General features: G+C 41.4%; 1 protein-coding gene across 10 annotated transcripts in view; it reads right to left on the minus strand.

Annotated features, from left to right (window-relative positions):
- abi1a (abl-interactor 1a) overlaps window positions 1-15,724 on the minus strand; it is a 53,201-nt gene that overhangs the window by 27,174 nt on the left and 10,303 nt on the right. For all 10 annotated transcript variants that reach the window (XM_042398958.1, XM_042398956.1, XM_042398957.1 and 7 more), the window contains exon 3: window positions 9,309-9,476. In XM_042398958.1, the coding sequence (XP_042254892.1) occupies window positions 9,309-9,476 (168 nt within the window). The remainder of the gene's footprint in view (window positions 1-9,308; window positions 9,477-15,724) is intronic.

Consider the following 15,724-nt stretch of genomic DNA (forward strand, 5'->3'; position numbering starts at 1 on the left):
ACTTGATGCAAGTCAATTACAAGTTCTACTTTTCTACACAAACGACAGTTCAGACCAGTTGGGAACATGAACAAAACATCTTTAGCTGAGTATATTTATCATGGTTGTTGATAAGTTGTGAGTCTAACTAAAGATTGATTATTAGATCCCTTCTAGATATCAAACCTCATCAATGACACTCAAAGCACAAGTTCGTAGCAATAAGTTTTGAAAACTGTCAAGTACAGCAAAAGTTTACCAGGTCAACAAGTCATAATTTTGACAATTTTTGTCATGTCAAATAAGCAATGTTCTTGCACAGATGCCTATATTCATACAAAACATTTGGGTTTGGCTCTTTTGTATAAGTGTTGAAAGTGTGTTTATTCCTCAAAGCACGGTACTGAAAAAGTATAATTATGATATCAGGACTGAAACCCAACTAACTGTATTTCTAACAGCATCAAGAACTTTAAAACAATAGCCAGCCCTACATTTCAATGCATTTTAGCGACTTGGAAAATATAAAACGTTGTCTTGTCAATCATCTCATGACCCCTCAGGTTGATCTTGTGACCCCTCAAGGGGTCCCAACCCCCAACAAGCTACTGCTTTAGGGCACCTTGTCCTAGATTTGAACTGGTAAACTACCAGTCACACGCCTGCTTCTCTCTGTAGCTCCCAGTCTTCAGTCCTCTGCTTCTCACAGGCCTCATCTGTAGGAGCCGTGCAATCCAACACTCCCAACTCTGCGCTGAGCCAAAACGGCTGTTGAAGCAGAGCAAATGCCTCTTTGTCTGGTCTCTGTTTCTCAGCGTGATTACAGCCAGCACATCTGAAGCCTGTCATCCGGGGAGTCAAACAGTTGTACAAAAAGGCCCTTCGGTGGGGCTGTTTCTCTGAGCAGTTAGTGCAACACGGAGCATGTCGGAGCTTCCATCTACACTTGGAGCCAAAATGGGGATGTCAAACGCCCCGTAGGGAGTTCTCAGTTTGGCAGCTTCTTGTTGAACATCCCTCAAAAACCAGATTCCTCTGGTAAATCTAACAACCCATGTGTGGTGTGACGGAGCCAGAAGCGGAGGTTGTGAGGAATGGACAAGGGTGAAACCTTGGAGAAATGGTCTCTCCCACTCACCCAGCAGAGAGAAAAAAAAAAACCCTCTATTAAATAGAGTCAGGACCAGCATGCCAAGGTGGCCACTCTGTTTGCCAACACAGCACATACGGAAACACCTCAGATGACATTTACCAATCTAACTTTTGGGCTGTGGCCAAGACCTCTTTCTGTTACACAAAGACTGGGCTCTGAGGTTTACATACAAGCTGTGCATAAGCCTACATAATGCCAAGACAACATAAAGAACAGCAAAAGCTGAATCTCAGCGACAGATTGTGCCTTCCGAGAGGGGAGATAAGTATTAAATCATCAGTCTTGTTTATACAGAGCCATCAAACAATTGCCGACATTACTGGAAGACAAGGAAGAATTGCAGAACAGAGGTGTAATGATTGGATGTAATTGCAGGGGGGGGCCGTTAAGTGGGGAAAGAACGTACTGGTTAATGATGATGGTGCTCTGCAGTGGGAAGAGAAAGGGGGTGGAGAAGGAAGAGCAGGAGAGGAAATAACCCACAGAGCAGAGGAGATGATGATTCGCTGAACATCAGTCTCCAGTCATTTCACATCATCATTCACTCAAATTTAATCTCTATTCATGCAGGACAGAGTCATGATCGACATGCAGATGTGCTGCGATGCTTCACGTTCACACACAGGAACACACACCTGGAGGCAGGAAGCAACAGTTTGAAGCTTTAAAAAAAATATTGAAAAAATATTCAACATAATTAATTGATGATGAAAATAATTGTTAGTTGCGGTTCTAACAGGTAGTATGTGACACTGTACCAGAATAAGACCATCTCACTATATATTTGCTGCATGTTGAGAGGGTTGTTATTGGCGATGACAAGATGAGTATTCTGGTTAATGAAACTCCCTTCTCATTTGAATTTTTTTAAGACTTTCAATTTCCTCCCCTGCTGACTCCTATTAGCTGCTCAGAGATGAAGGGGATGCCAAAAATGTGCCACAAAAATCGAATCTTATTATTATTTAATCAATTGCAAAAAATACAAATAGGGGAAATGTCCGTCACATGTTTTCAGACATGAATATGTCATCTTACTATCACTAGTTATCTTTAACTATACATACATATAAATATAGAGATAGAAAAACTGCAAAAAGCTGCAACCTACAGATATTTAGTATTTTATTTCATAAAAGTCTTTTGCGTCACAGAAACTTCACCCTTCACTAGATAGTTCTGAGTTTTCACTGTTAAATCAATCAGACTTTATTTGTACAGCATTTTTCATACAAATACAATGTAACACAAAGTGCTTCACACAATAAAAACAATACAACCCCAAACCCCCCCCCCCCCCCCATCCGCACACAAACAATAAATGACTATGTTATAAATAAAAGACTCAATAAAAACAGGAACTGAGGAACTGAGGAAACGCTATCGTAGCTCTTATGAAATGAGGAAACACCAAAGGTTGGATAAACATTTAAAAGTCTGTGGAAAATATTTGGCAATAATGATTAGCTGATTGAGCATTAATCAGCAACAATTTTGATCATCTTTCAATAATTTTCTGTTGTTTAATCATGCAAAAAATGGCAAATATTCTCTGGTTTGAGCCTCTCAGATGTTAAGATTTGCCATTTTTTTGTGATTTATATAGTTTTAAAATGACCCAACGATTAAATCGATTCATTGAAAAAATTATTTGAAGGATTAATCAATAATCAAAATAATTGTTAGTTGCTGCCCTCCCTTGAATAAATGTTTTTAAAAAAAATCCTAATAGAAAATTTCCCAGACGCTCTCTGTATCCAAAGTTGCTACTTTCCAGTACCAAACCCACGTCTTTAACCTTTAAACAACCACTGCCTGGAGGCAACGGGCCACCACAAAGATCCTTACACACACACACACACACACACACACACACACACACACACACACACACACACACACACACACATTACTAGAACACACACTTTCCACAAAAGAGAAAGAATAATGTAGAATAAGTGTAAAATATCAGGAAAACTCTGCATGGAAATAAAGAGTGTCTCATTTCACAGCCAGGCGAGTGGGAGAGACCACTGGTAGAGGCAGGAGAGAGACCAAAATACACATGCGAGCAGTGGGATCAGCAGGAAACACAAGGACTACACACACACACACACACACACACACACACACACACACACACACACACACACACACACACACAGACAGACCTATAAAGCTTCATTTCCTGTTTGGATGAGTGCCATTCCTCCTCGACGGGAGGTCAAAAAGCCAGCACTGCAGCACACAGACACACACAACCCCAAGACTTTGCAAATGTGTGTGTGTGTCCTTGTCATGGCCAGACACACACACACACACACACACACACACACACACACACACACACACACACACACACACACACATACATACACGCAAACAGAAGTAACAGCATGCAACCGAACAATATGAGGAATGAAGAATGACCAAAACAAATGTTTGCCAGGCTGAGATCACAAAACTGAATCCTACTTTGAAGACGGACGGTGGGCTGACTCATGCGATCAGACGAGAATATTGTGTAACTGTAGTAACAGCATCTCGGTGAACCTCACAGCTGTCAGAACAAACTGGGAGTTTATGGTAGATGTGTGTGTGTGTGTGTGTGTGTGTGCTTGTGTGTGTGTGTGTGTGTGTGTGTGTGTGTGTGTGTGTCAGCTGCTAGCCTGTTGTAGTGCTGCTTCATCACTGTGGTCACTGGGTTCAGTCAGCACACTGGCCAGCTCCAAATGTAAATCTGGACCAGTGAAAGCAAAATAAAACAAAGTGATTGACATCATTGCAAACACAGCTGTGCCAGCAATACAGTGATGTGTTAATTTTTTTTTTTTTTTTTTCCTGCGTTCACATCCATAAATTCATCTTGTTGTTTCATCACCGCAGTAATAATTGCTCCATTAGATGAGCACCTCTTGATTAATTAAAACTGAATGGTGCATTAGTGGCATCAAAAGTGGTCTAATTTACAGTTTGAGTGGATAAACAGCTTTTTTTTTTTTTTTTTTTTTTGTGTTTCACTGAAGCTGTATTGTCTTGCAAAGACTCAAGGTTTTGCTAACCAGTTTCCCACAATTGTTGCCTGAGGCTGACTCAGTATTTCCTGTCTGACGGACGTGCTGTCATGAGACAGACGCAGAGAAATTGGTAGTTTGGTTTTTGCTAAGAACGTTTCAACGGATAAAAGAATTTACTAAGAATTGAGGGGAGTTTCTTAGGGGGGGGTGGCGGCGCTACAGTTTATCTCAACCACAAGCGTACGGAACATCAAAGGGTCTTCATTTATAGTTCAGCATGTGTATGGGTGTTGGCGAGTGTGAATGCATCACCGGCTATTTTGAGATCTATGTCCTCAATTTGTTAGTAATGATCTTATCTGTTTGTTTTGTGTTTGCATGTGCTCATGAGGACATGCAGACACTACGGTCATAACAGTACGTCTTCACGCAAACCGTTGCAGTATTAGAGTTGTGAAGCTGAAAAATAAAGGAAAATATCATATTAATTTGTCGAGTTTTGACTTCTCAAATGTACAAATGTTTGTTTGTGTGCAGATTAAATGACCGAGAGCAAATAAAATGTAATTCTGTGAACTAACTAGAGGTCTGTTTATCAGATTCCTAAAAATATGTGTGGTGGTGAGAAGAAGTGGGTTTGTGGCCAACCAAGATACTTTTTCCTCATCTTTATAAAGATCTTTCTTATCTATTTTTTAGTTAAGCTTTGTGGTGATAAAGATCTGCTTGAAAAATGCAACTTTTTTTATATTTAAGAGATCATATTATCACATTTCGCACCAAAGCCTTTTAAAAAAAACCTTTATTAGATATTAGATTATTTGATAATGGCAATAATTGTGAGTTGCAGCCTTGTTTTTTTCCTCAAAAAGGGAAAAAAGTCGTTTGTTTTCATTCCAACATTTTGAAAGATATTGTAAGTGTGAGCTGAATGTACTGTTACACCCCGAACACGACATCATTTCTGGGTGTACCCGCTCTTTTCCTTTCAGTTTCAGTATGTGTCGGCCCCAGGCGTTTCCCTGAATGAAGTGATCTACTTTCGTTCCATTGTTACGTCTCATCCTCCATGCTAACGTTTACTTCACCGAGCTGCCACAGGCTTCCAAAGCTACGACCGTCTCAGGTGAACGACGGAGGGTTTACTTATCGTCATGGCAACAATGACAATTTCTGATTTTTGAAAGTCTTGTGCAGCTGCATGCATCGGGGTTCAATTTTGTAAAAAACAAAATTCATGTGCTGCAGGTCAGATTCGGGGAAAAACTGCAACTCGGTGTAACTTCAGACGTGTCAGAGAGGGAAAAAAAACATCATCAGGACACAGGAGCTGCTGAATGAGCCCCCAACACACACACACACACACACACACACACACACACACTATTATCCTGCTCTTCTCTCTCCATTCGGGGTATCACAGAGAAGTCCTCAATGTGAGGCATTTTCTTCCGCCGGACAGACAAAGCGCTCCCTGTTCACAGCCTCTTAGCAGCCACTTCACACGCAGCACAAGGTGGAAACCCCGCGAGCTGCTCTATTCTCCCGTCAACCCTTCCGCCTCACTACTGCAGTTTGTGAATGGCAATGACAGCGGGGAACATACAAACATTTGTGCATCTGTAGCTGCACGCACACATTTCGCTACAGTCATACTGCTGCAAGGCCCTGACATCCGCTGAATATCAATAAGCAATTCAGGTGACGATTATAACAGATTAGTGTTATAATTCTGCGGAGGCTAAATGTGTTTACACTGATACAAAATGCTGATATCACTAGAAAATGAGCAGTTTCAATTGACATCTTGATTAGCAGTGAACCAATTAGTTAATTAACTGATTTATCGAGCGGTTCCCAACAAGGGGTCAAGAGCACGAAGATGAATCTGAAGGGCTGCAAAATTATTAGTAGAAGAGAGCAGAAAAAGCAGAAACAGCACCAAATGATGTTTATTTCCTCAGATGTCCATCTAATCTTTGCTTATTTGTTGCAAATTACTAGATCATTTTAATTTCCGGCCTCTAAAAGTTATGCAAATAATTTGGTTGAAACCGGTCACAGCTGATAATATGCAACCAGTGATAAGGTTGCAAGCAGATATTGCTCCATATTAAGGGGTCATGAGTCACAGATTGGGAATTTATGGGATTAATCAATTAGTCAACTAAAAGAAACTTAATAAACAACAATTTTTATAGTTAGAAATTCATCATTTATCAAGCAAAGTTGTGCTGGTTGGTGTTTTTCATGACTGTCATGTGAATATCTTGGAGTTTGGGACTTTTGGTTGGACAAATCAAGCCATTTGAAGAAGTCACCTTGGGCTCTAGGAAGATTATGGATCAAAAAATGAATCATTGAAGACGATAATCCTTAGCTGCAGGTGTTTAAATTGACTTTTTAACACAAGATTTAAAAAGAGGCTGAGGTTGTTTCATTGTAAATATATTTAAAGATGAAAAATGCTCTTATGACTTTCATCTTGTTTGTTTCTTTCCCCTCTTAAACAATATCCAAAAGCCAATGTCAGTCTTGCAGCCCAGCAGATGCAAAACACAGATCAAAGAACAGTATACAGTACAGTAAAATACACTTGGCATCTATCTCAGGAAGATGCAGAGATGCCGTCGCCAAGCAGACACACCCTGACCAGACTGAACCCCACGTAACCGCGGGCAGACGCCAGGCGACATCTCACCACACACTGACTGACACATTAATGTAAGAGGGCCACATCCTAAGGCATCCCTAGCTTCAGCCATAGATGAGTACAGGCTGAAATGAACAAAATGAAGCTGCAAGTAGAAAGTACAAAATGCCCAGATGATCATGTATAGGAAGTATGTTTATTTTTGGTATCTGGAGGATGTTAAGGTCGTGTTCTAGAGAGGATTGATCATATGTCAGTATCATTCGCCTTAGAAAACTTCCTTTCCTTTTTTCCTTTCCGCTACTAAAACAACATAAAACTCTGTGAGCGACAGGCTTTCCTCTCCATTACCTATTCAGCAGAATGCAACACCGGTCTCGAGGGCCGATGCTAATCTCATATCCATGAGCAGCGAGGGCAACATGATAATGATCCACCTCAGAACAGCAGCGGAGAGCAATAAAACAAACCCGCAGCCTGCAAAGCTCACAGCCCTGCTTCTTTATTATTAAAACAGAGATGTGCGTCATTACGGCAAAACACATTAAAGACCTATTTTCTCGCTTATCCATTAAAAAAACAAAACAACAAGACGGAGATGAAGATGTTATGAATGTACGGGACATTAGGTATTCTGTGTTTCCGAGCCATCCGGGGGGGGGGGGGGGGGGGTGAGTTATGCAAATTGGGGGAAGATGAAAAAGATGCAACAAGCAGCGTGACTCGAGTTTCCACTTCTTTAGACAAAAAAAAAAAGAGGAAACCCAAAAAGCGAGGAAAAACATTTCTTTGTTGACCATCAGCTGACCTAATGTGACACCACGCAGTTCAACTTGGGAGACTTTGCCTCGGCTACACAAAGCTCAGGCTTAAATATAGCATAGGAAGTATGGAATTTCCCATGCACAAGAGAAGAGACTAGCGCTTGCAACGGAGACAGCTAGTCAAACAATGTATACCGTACGGCGATGGCTTTCTTCGCTGATCTAAAGCTCCGTGCCTAACTGTGTTTCATATGCTTTTCCAAAGTGGCCCACGGGGGTTGTCATGGAGACCGAGGCAGGCAGTGGCGTCATGGTGACCTTGGTATCGGCTGAATGCTATTTGTCAGGATATTGACTCAAAACCTGAAGGAGTGTAAATATGCCTCTTTTTTTTTTTTTCTTTCTTTCTTTTTTGGTCTCACATCTCGGCTTTCTTTGCTCGTCATCATCCACCTTCCATTTCCCTCCGCCTTCCCTCCGATTTGCAAGCTCTCTATCTCCCGAGCCCCTCCGGTCCCACAAGTCCTCTTTCCCTCCATTAGACTGAAAATCTGACCTTCAGTGTATCCTGAAGAAGAATTTCTGGCACTCTTGGCACAGATCCGTTAGAGGAAAAACACAGATAGCGGACACGGGAAAGACATAGCTGAAGGAACTACTCCTTCCATTCCACACCCGGTCGCACCATTAGCGTATAAAGCACAAGACTGTCGACATGAAACACAAGAAACAACCAGCTTCTGAATTTTTCAACAGTTGTTTTCTATGTTTGGATTCAATCATGAGTGTGTTATACGTGCTCCGGGTTCAGCGAATGCCTCCCAGATCTAATCTACGAGATGCCACATGGCTGGAACTCTTTGTTTGATTTGTCTGAGCTCTTAATGCCTTCATTGGATGAGCGGCTGGATTTACCTGCACATGGCAGAAGCCTCTTGCATTGAAATGGAAAAGGTTAGCACAGGAACATCTCTGATGGCTTCCACAAGGCTAAGGTTTTTGATAAACTTGTATGTGACAGAAATTACCCAATAAACCTCTATTACATTATATTGTTCCAGTCAAAAGTCACTTGAATGAGAAAGTATGTCCAGACTTTTGACTGGTATACATTACGATAGTGATATAATATATTTTCTGAAGAATCAATTGAGAAATTGTTAATAGACCAGATAGAAATGTCTGTTTTTGGGTCATTAATTACCTGAAATGTCAAAGTACTTCATCACACTGATGCATAAAAGCAATTATGTTATTGTTTAGAATAATCTGATTGATATATTTGGTGGATCTGCAATTTGTGTGGCCATTTTCTTCTGTCAAATAAGCAACAAAATAAACCTTAAATAGGCTTTTATTTGTTTTAATCCATGCATGTTAGTGTTGGCTGATAAGTGCATCCCTAAGTGGACAAATACTTGTATTAGTTAATGTGTTAGACTGATTGAGGTCAAAGTAAATGTTTTAAAATGTGTTTATGTGACTCTGAAGACAGACAAACAGACCAGCAGTCATTCAGTCAAACAAACAGCCAGTCAGACACCTGGTCAAGACTGACAAAGCAATACAGGAACCATGGACGCTACAGCCAGCCTCGTGCTGTGATTGGAAATAACAGCGTCTATGTGAAAGTAAGAGAAGAAGTGGGAAATGTGGGGAACCATTCTTCACAGCTTTATGGTCTGTGGTCACATCATGTGTGTGTATGTATGTATGTGTGTGTGTGTTCGTATATTTCTGACCTGGGAGATGTGGTTGATGGAGGACTCCATGCGCCGCAGCTGCGAGGCCTGTATGTCCAGCAGCTGCAGTACATTGTTGGCTAAGGCATTGATCTGGTAGGCCACGCTGGCCAGGGACTGGGTGGTGTAGGCTTTGGTCTCCTCCAGAGCTTTCCTCTTGTCCTGGGCCTGTGCAGGGAACAGGGATTAGAGGAAGAGGGAGAGAGGAAAAAAAAAAAGGAAGATGAGCCCATTTACTGTTAATATCACATAACATCCGTCTTCGAGCCGCGTATCCAGGTCAGGTTTGTGGTGGATTCGGGCCAATAGAGCAGCCAAGACATCCATTTCCCCCGCGAACTCTCATTCCCCAGATACCACACTCTCTCTGAAGGGATTTGAGATGATGTAACGCATCCTGCGACAGCCATATGTGAGGCTGTGAGAACTGAATATGAGGAGCTGACTATATTCCTAACATGTTAAGATTTAGATGTCTCGATAGAGTATCAGACATATTGAATCGATTTCTGAATTACTGTTATCTAGATCATGTTGGCTTATTAGATAGCTTCCGTTGAGATAATCATCACAGTTCTATAAATGCATTTTAACACTAGTTACAGGAAAACTCAACTGAAAACATGTGTTTTGAGTATCAAGCACTCATCGCCTGTAGGCTTGAAAATGGCTCTGAAAAAAAATATGCCAACATTTCACTAAAATGCACAGTTTCTGTTCATGTCTTTCATTTATAGGGCGCTTAGCAGTTTACCTTTGTCACATACTACTCTATTTGCTTAAATTGGTCACAAACAACAAACGCAAACCGCTAACTTCACTAGCAACCAAAATAAGTTGTCTGTTTACTGATATGTTGGTGATAATATGACTGTTTGGAACATATAGAGCATATGGACATATATAGAATAAGTAGATTATGCTGCAGGTGGTTAATAAGGATGTTTCGAAACTCAGTCATTGCTGAAATCTATGATAACACTTGGGAATTCAAAGTACAGCTAACGCTCTCCAAGAGGAAACAAGCTAACATGGCTACAAAATTTTAGGGGAGCACTGTTGTAAATCTACAGGTGTTAATTGTTTGATACTCAAAACATAAGCTTGTTATGGAGTTTTTCTGAAATGTATTTAGTAGAAGCTCACATTAACATCAGAAGCACAAAAGCAGTTTAATAAATTTGCCTGCTGGCCAGCTAGCCGGCTAACAAAGCCAAAAGGTTAGCTGAGCTGACACAAGCTCATAATGCTTCAAGAAGAAAAGACATTTTAGTTTGCTTTAATACCTTAAAATATGGAAACACACACTGACAACACTACTATCTACTGTATTTGCCTGGCTGTTACATGAAACACCACTGGGAGGTAACTTGAAAGCATTAAAGAAAAACAAGCTAATGGAGGATACTTTCTAACATGTCCTGTCCCATATAGTTCAACTGCACTCAGTAACACTCATTCATCCATCATATCTTTAAATGATAACACAATCAGTCATAAAGATATAAACCCTCAAAGTGGCTAAACCAGACAAACTGTGTTAATGACACGTTCCTAAGAGCCACCTCACATCAAACGAGTCGAGCCAGAGAGCTGAGCTCCAAACTGAGCCGTCATGTTTGATCTCTGTGGGCTCTTCCTTACCCAGCTCACTCATAAAGTTCAGTCCAAAGAGCACCTGCCTGAAGGGGCGACCTGGGCTTTGATAACAGGCTGCCGTGGCAGGGGGGGGGCAGGTGGTGGCAGAAAAAAAAAAAGGGCAACATTTGGTCATAAGACTGCGAGAACACGGACCGGACAGAATGAAAACAACTATGTCACTGCCTGTCTCATTACTGATTCCCCGTGGCAGCGCGTAACTAATCCAGAAGCAATCCGTACAGCTAAAAGCTCCTGACCTGGAGAGCTGCCTTGCTGGTTAGCCTCGGCCGGGCGAGGAGACGATAGCGTCGGTAGTGTTTCTTTTAGAGGGAATCAGAGCAGCAGATGTGTTGTGCGATAACAGCCTCAGGAAGGAGGAGAGGTTCCTCCAGAGGGCTCGGAGCAAAAGGCCATCTGTTGAAAGCACACAGTCATTCATGTGCACACGCAGACACCTACTACTGACACTGCAGTTTGCAACGTGGTTAGACGGGAGTAACAGCTGCATGGAAGTATATGAAAAAGCAAACAAACAAATCCTTCTATCCACTACGTCAATTTCTAAATGGGGGAAAAAAGACTGTAGATTTTGCTGTATAGGGGCATGAGGTTTCTAACAGATTACTGAACAACATATGCTTGCCTGTGCTGAACTGTTGGCCTACATATCAAGCTGCCAGTCAGAGACAAAATGTTTATTTTATTCAAACTACAGCATTTTTTCAGCATTAGAATATTATTTCTACTGCTGGATCCACTTTGTATTCTGTGCAAACTCTAAAAGTAAATATACTCCTACTTTGTGTGTTTTGAAATGCAAATTGCAGCCATAATATTAAGATTCTACACAATTAAAAGAGGCGCACCACTGATTTTACAAATGAAGCTCAGTTTACTAGTCATGAGGAGTACTATACAGCCTGTGAACGCAGTTTTATAATGTCCTCCGGGGCTCTGCAGGGAGCTTTTTAAAGCCTGATCATCAGAGTTATCTCATATTTTTTTCCTTGAGACTTCAAATTTACAACAGGAAGCCTGCGTTACAAGCTAAGAGGGGGGTGGAGTTTGAAAGATGTGGGTGTGTTTATCAGGACAGGAAGGTCTAATGAAAGACATTATCAAGTTGTGTAATGAGAATCCAAGAATTTTGACTCATTGTAAGGGGCTAAAATCTGAGAAATTTCAGCCTCTGATGCTTCAGTTTGAAACAATCTCTTTTCAAACTGTTTCTTGGAAGCCTCCCAACTTTAAGTGCAATACAAAATTGCTGCCCCTTTAATGTTTTTTTCCAATATCTTGCAGCTGTAAAGTGCATAGACAAACAGCACCATTGATGCTGCAGCCACCTAACACTAATGCACAACTGCAAAGAAAAGTGCATTTACAACCTGCATTAAATCATAACGACTCTGAACGCTAACATACCGCTATTTTCTGTGATTTTCCAAAGCAAAGCACAGTTGTAGTCTGAAGATTCTGCACAATTAAGTTGTTTTTTTGTGGATATCTTGCAGCTGTAAAGAGCCTTGACAAACAGCGCCATTGATGCCTCGGCTCACAAACGCTGAACTGTGATGTGTGAAGAAAAATACATTTAAATCCTGCATGTCTTTCTCAGACATACAAACATATTCATTCAAGTTAGTCCGTGCTTCTGAAAGCCGGAGTACACCATGTGATGTTGTTCAGTTCACGTTGTTCAATGCGGCAATTGATGAGTTTCTAAAATATATTCGATCCACTTTCATACTCTTGTGAGTTATTCATGTGTTCTTCATGAATGCTTGCTTTATTCCCCCCACCACCCCCCCCACATGTGAAAGATGAACTTTCTTTAATTTGGGCTTGAAACCCAACATGGTTTCATATCAGCTGAAGTAGTAAAGAGGAAACAGCACAGGTCTGTTCTGTCATTCAAAAGGAAAAAACCACACTGAACAAACACTTTGTCTTGCACAGACCAAAAGATGATACAGCACGAGATTAGCCTGCATCTGTGTCAAATTTGAAGCTGTAAAACCAGACCTTAAAATGAGTTCACCAAAAGACTATTAATAGTCATCAAGTCTACCACAGTTACTCAGTTTCTCCCTGATGATACGGCGGCTACAACTACAATGAGACCAGAATGATTTGTCAAAAAAAAAGCTGATAGATCGAATGGGAAGAGAAAAGAGGCAGGCTAGGGCTGATCTAGGCTATTCCATCCATTCCTGGGTTACGTGAGGTTAAATCTTCAGCCGCATGTTAATTATACAACTGTAATTCCCCTTCAGATCCAAAAGCTGAAGACTGCACTGCATCAGTTGCAATGGCATGTTTCTCTAACAGAGGAAAGAAATAAACTGATTCATGAGAGAGTCCCCAAAAATGCTGAGTGGTGGATTCGGCTTTATGCTGAGTTTTTTTTTTTTTCTTTCTTTTATTTTTTTCTGGATAAACAGACCCAAACTGCATCAGCTGTTAAGAGCTGTGACATGAGGTCAGCAGTGGGCGTCGGGAGGACAGATGTGACACTTGATTGCATTGCCACTAGTGGCATCTTTGCCCCCCCCCTTCTCCCCGTCCCTCCCCGTCCCCTTCGCTTGTTCACCGCTGTCCACAAATCCTCAAACTAACCAGATTTGTTGTTCGGCTACCCAAGAATCCGTACTCGCTCTGACATCCGTCTCTTCAGAGAGGAAACTGCAGTGGATGTTCAAAAACCAGAAGAAAAAAAAAAAAAAAAAAAACGTTTGAGACATCCACCAGGAACAGAACAAAGTGTGCGCTTGTTGAGTACAAAAGGTAAATAACAGCACCGGAGAGCTGAGTGTACTCTACCACAGCGGGAGATGCAGAGAATGAGGTGAGCTCGCAGAGAGCTTAAGCGCTCCTGGGGCACTTTATCTCATATTTCTGAGCTGAGTAATGCCTGAGTGAAAAGAGGCTACAGAATATCCAAGCAAGAAGTAGACAGACTGTCAGCACCTCAGCTGGGTTTTAAAAAAAGGGAATATGGAGGAATGTATGGTGTGTGTACTCACATTAAACCTATAGCTGGGAGCTGAGGCAAGCTAAATGAAAAAAATCAAATAATTGCGAATACTCTTAAGTAAGCAAAGGGCCTGTAAATTTGTCAACTAGAAGGGAGTGGCAGTGACAAAAATGGATTTGTTTCCTGGGAGCTTTTTTTTCTGAAGCACTGAACTAGATGAGTACTTCAATTTCACATTGTCACCCGTCCAGTTTGGCAAGATAACAGCCAAACAACCGCCTCAGAAATGCAATCGAGCTCTTTTTAAAACAAGGTGGCGCATTGCTGCTTCGCTGGCAGGGCCCCACGTTGGAGATGGTAGGAAGGAAAGGTCCGGACTTCCTCCCCCCGAGGATTGAAACTGTTTCAGGGTTCAAAAGAGGTGTAGCTGCCCCTCCACCCAGAAGCCTGAGCAGAAGTAGGAAACGGACCAAATGAGTATTCCTTCTGACTCAGTGACATGACTAACAGAAGATGTAGGGAACTAAGCCAAATAATATCCAAATCAAACCTCAAGTGAATCATCCCATTGAAACGCAATAAAAAAAAAAAAAAAGATCTGTTAAAACGGGAGAGCTCCATGACACCCCTGCTGTACTGAATGTTCGGACACGCATGAACATCTGACACTAAAACAACACAATTCAGATGTTTCCACACCGTGCAATCCTCCGCCTCTGGATTTACACAGCTGACAAGCACATTTGCGTTTATGTGCTCCCACTTGTCCGGAGAGGGGGGGGGGGGGGGGGGGGGAAATACGCTGGGAACAAAAAAAAAAAAACTTTCAGGAATGTTTGGAATCCTGCAACATGTCATACATCTTAAAGCATTCAAGTGTTGTTGAAGAGCTCTGGCATAGACCGCAAGTGTACCACAAGGGTAAGCGCGTAGAAAACAATAAACAAACATATTGCAACGGATTTATTTCTCTTCTTCTGTAAAGCTGACAGGTTAGAAAAGACAAACGCACAGCTTCTCTGACATTGTCACTTCTCCTCGAAAGCACTCTGCAGGAGCGAAACCTACAGAGAAAGCAGTATAATCTAGACCAGAACGAGCGTATTGTAAATCCAACAAGAAGCCGTAGAGCTCACAAGGTGCTTTGCACGGCATGATGTATCGACTGCTGATTACTGCAGACTGGACGGGGTGAGATAAGGGAGACGGGACACAGCTGAGAGCTCTGTGGGTTTGTTGTATTGATGTGGCTGTTTGACATCCAGCGACTGATTAGGAATAAAAAAGGTGGAACTGATGAATATAAGATTCCAAGAAAGATACGTTTAGGATACCCAAGCCATTTCTTGGTCATTTAGTTCCTTCTGCCAGAGTATACAGTGATACATCACATAACAGATTGCAAGTAAAACCCAATAATCACTCTGCCACTTAAGACTGAATGTAGTAAACATAACGCACCGCCTGATCTAGTGGTGTTTACGCTTCTGCAATGACAAAATTAGATAATTTGATCAGGCACGGCCGAATGAAAGAACGAAGTTTAATGCACCGCTATGAAAAAGAAATGATTCTTATTCTCATGCTTATGTCCATTATGAGTATCGGTCATGGTGGCAGTTTAATCACCACCTCTGCTGTAGAGATTTGGGAAGTGTAGATCTGAAACAATTAGTCAATTAATTAGTTGATTAACAGAAAAATAATTGGCAACTATTTTGATAATCAAGTCATTGTTTCAGTCATTTTTCAAGAAAAAATTGTGAAAAAGTGCTACACTAAAAGACATGGCTTGGTA

Source organism: Thunnus maccoyii, chromosome 21 (genome assembly GCF_910596095.1).
Source record: "Thunnus maccoyii chromosome 21, fThuMac1.1, whole genome shotgun sequence".
In the NCBI taxonomy this organism is placed as follows: domain Eukaryota; kingdom Metazoa; phylum Chordata; class Actinopteri; order Scombriformes; family Scombridae; genus Thunnus; species Thunnus maccoyii.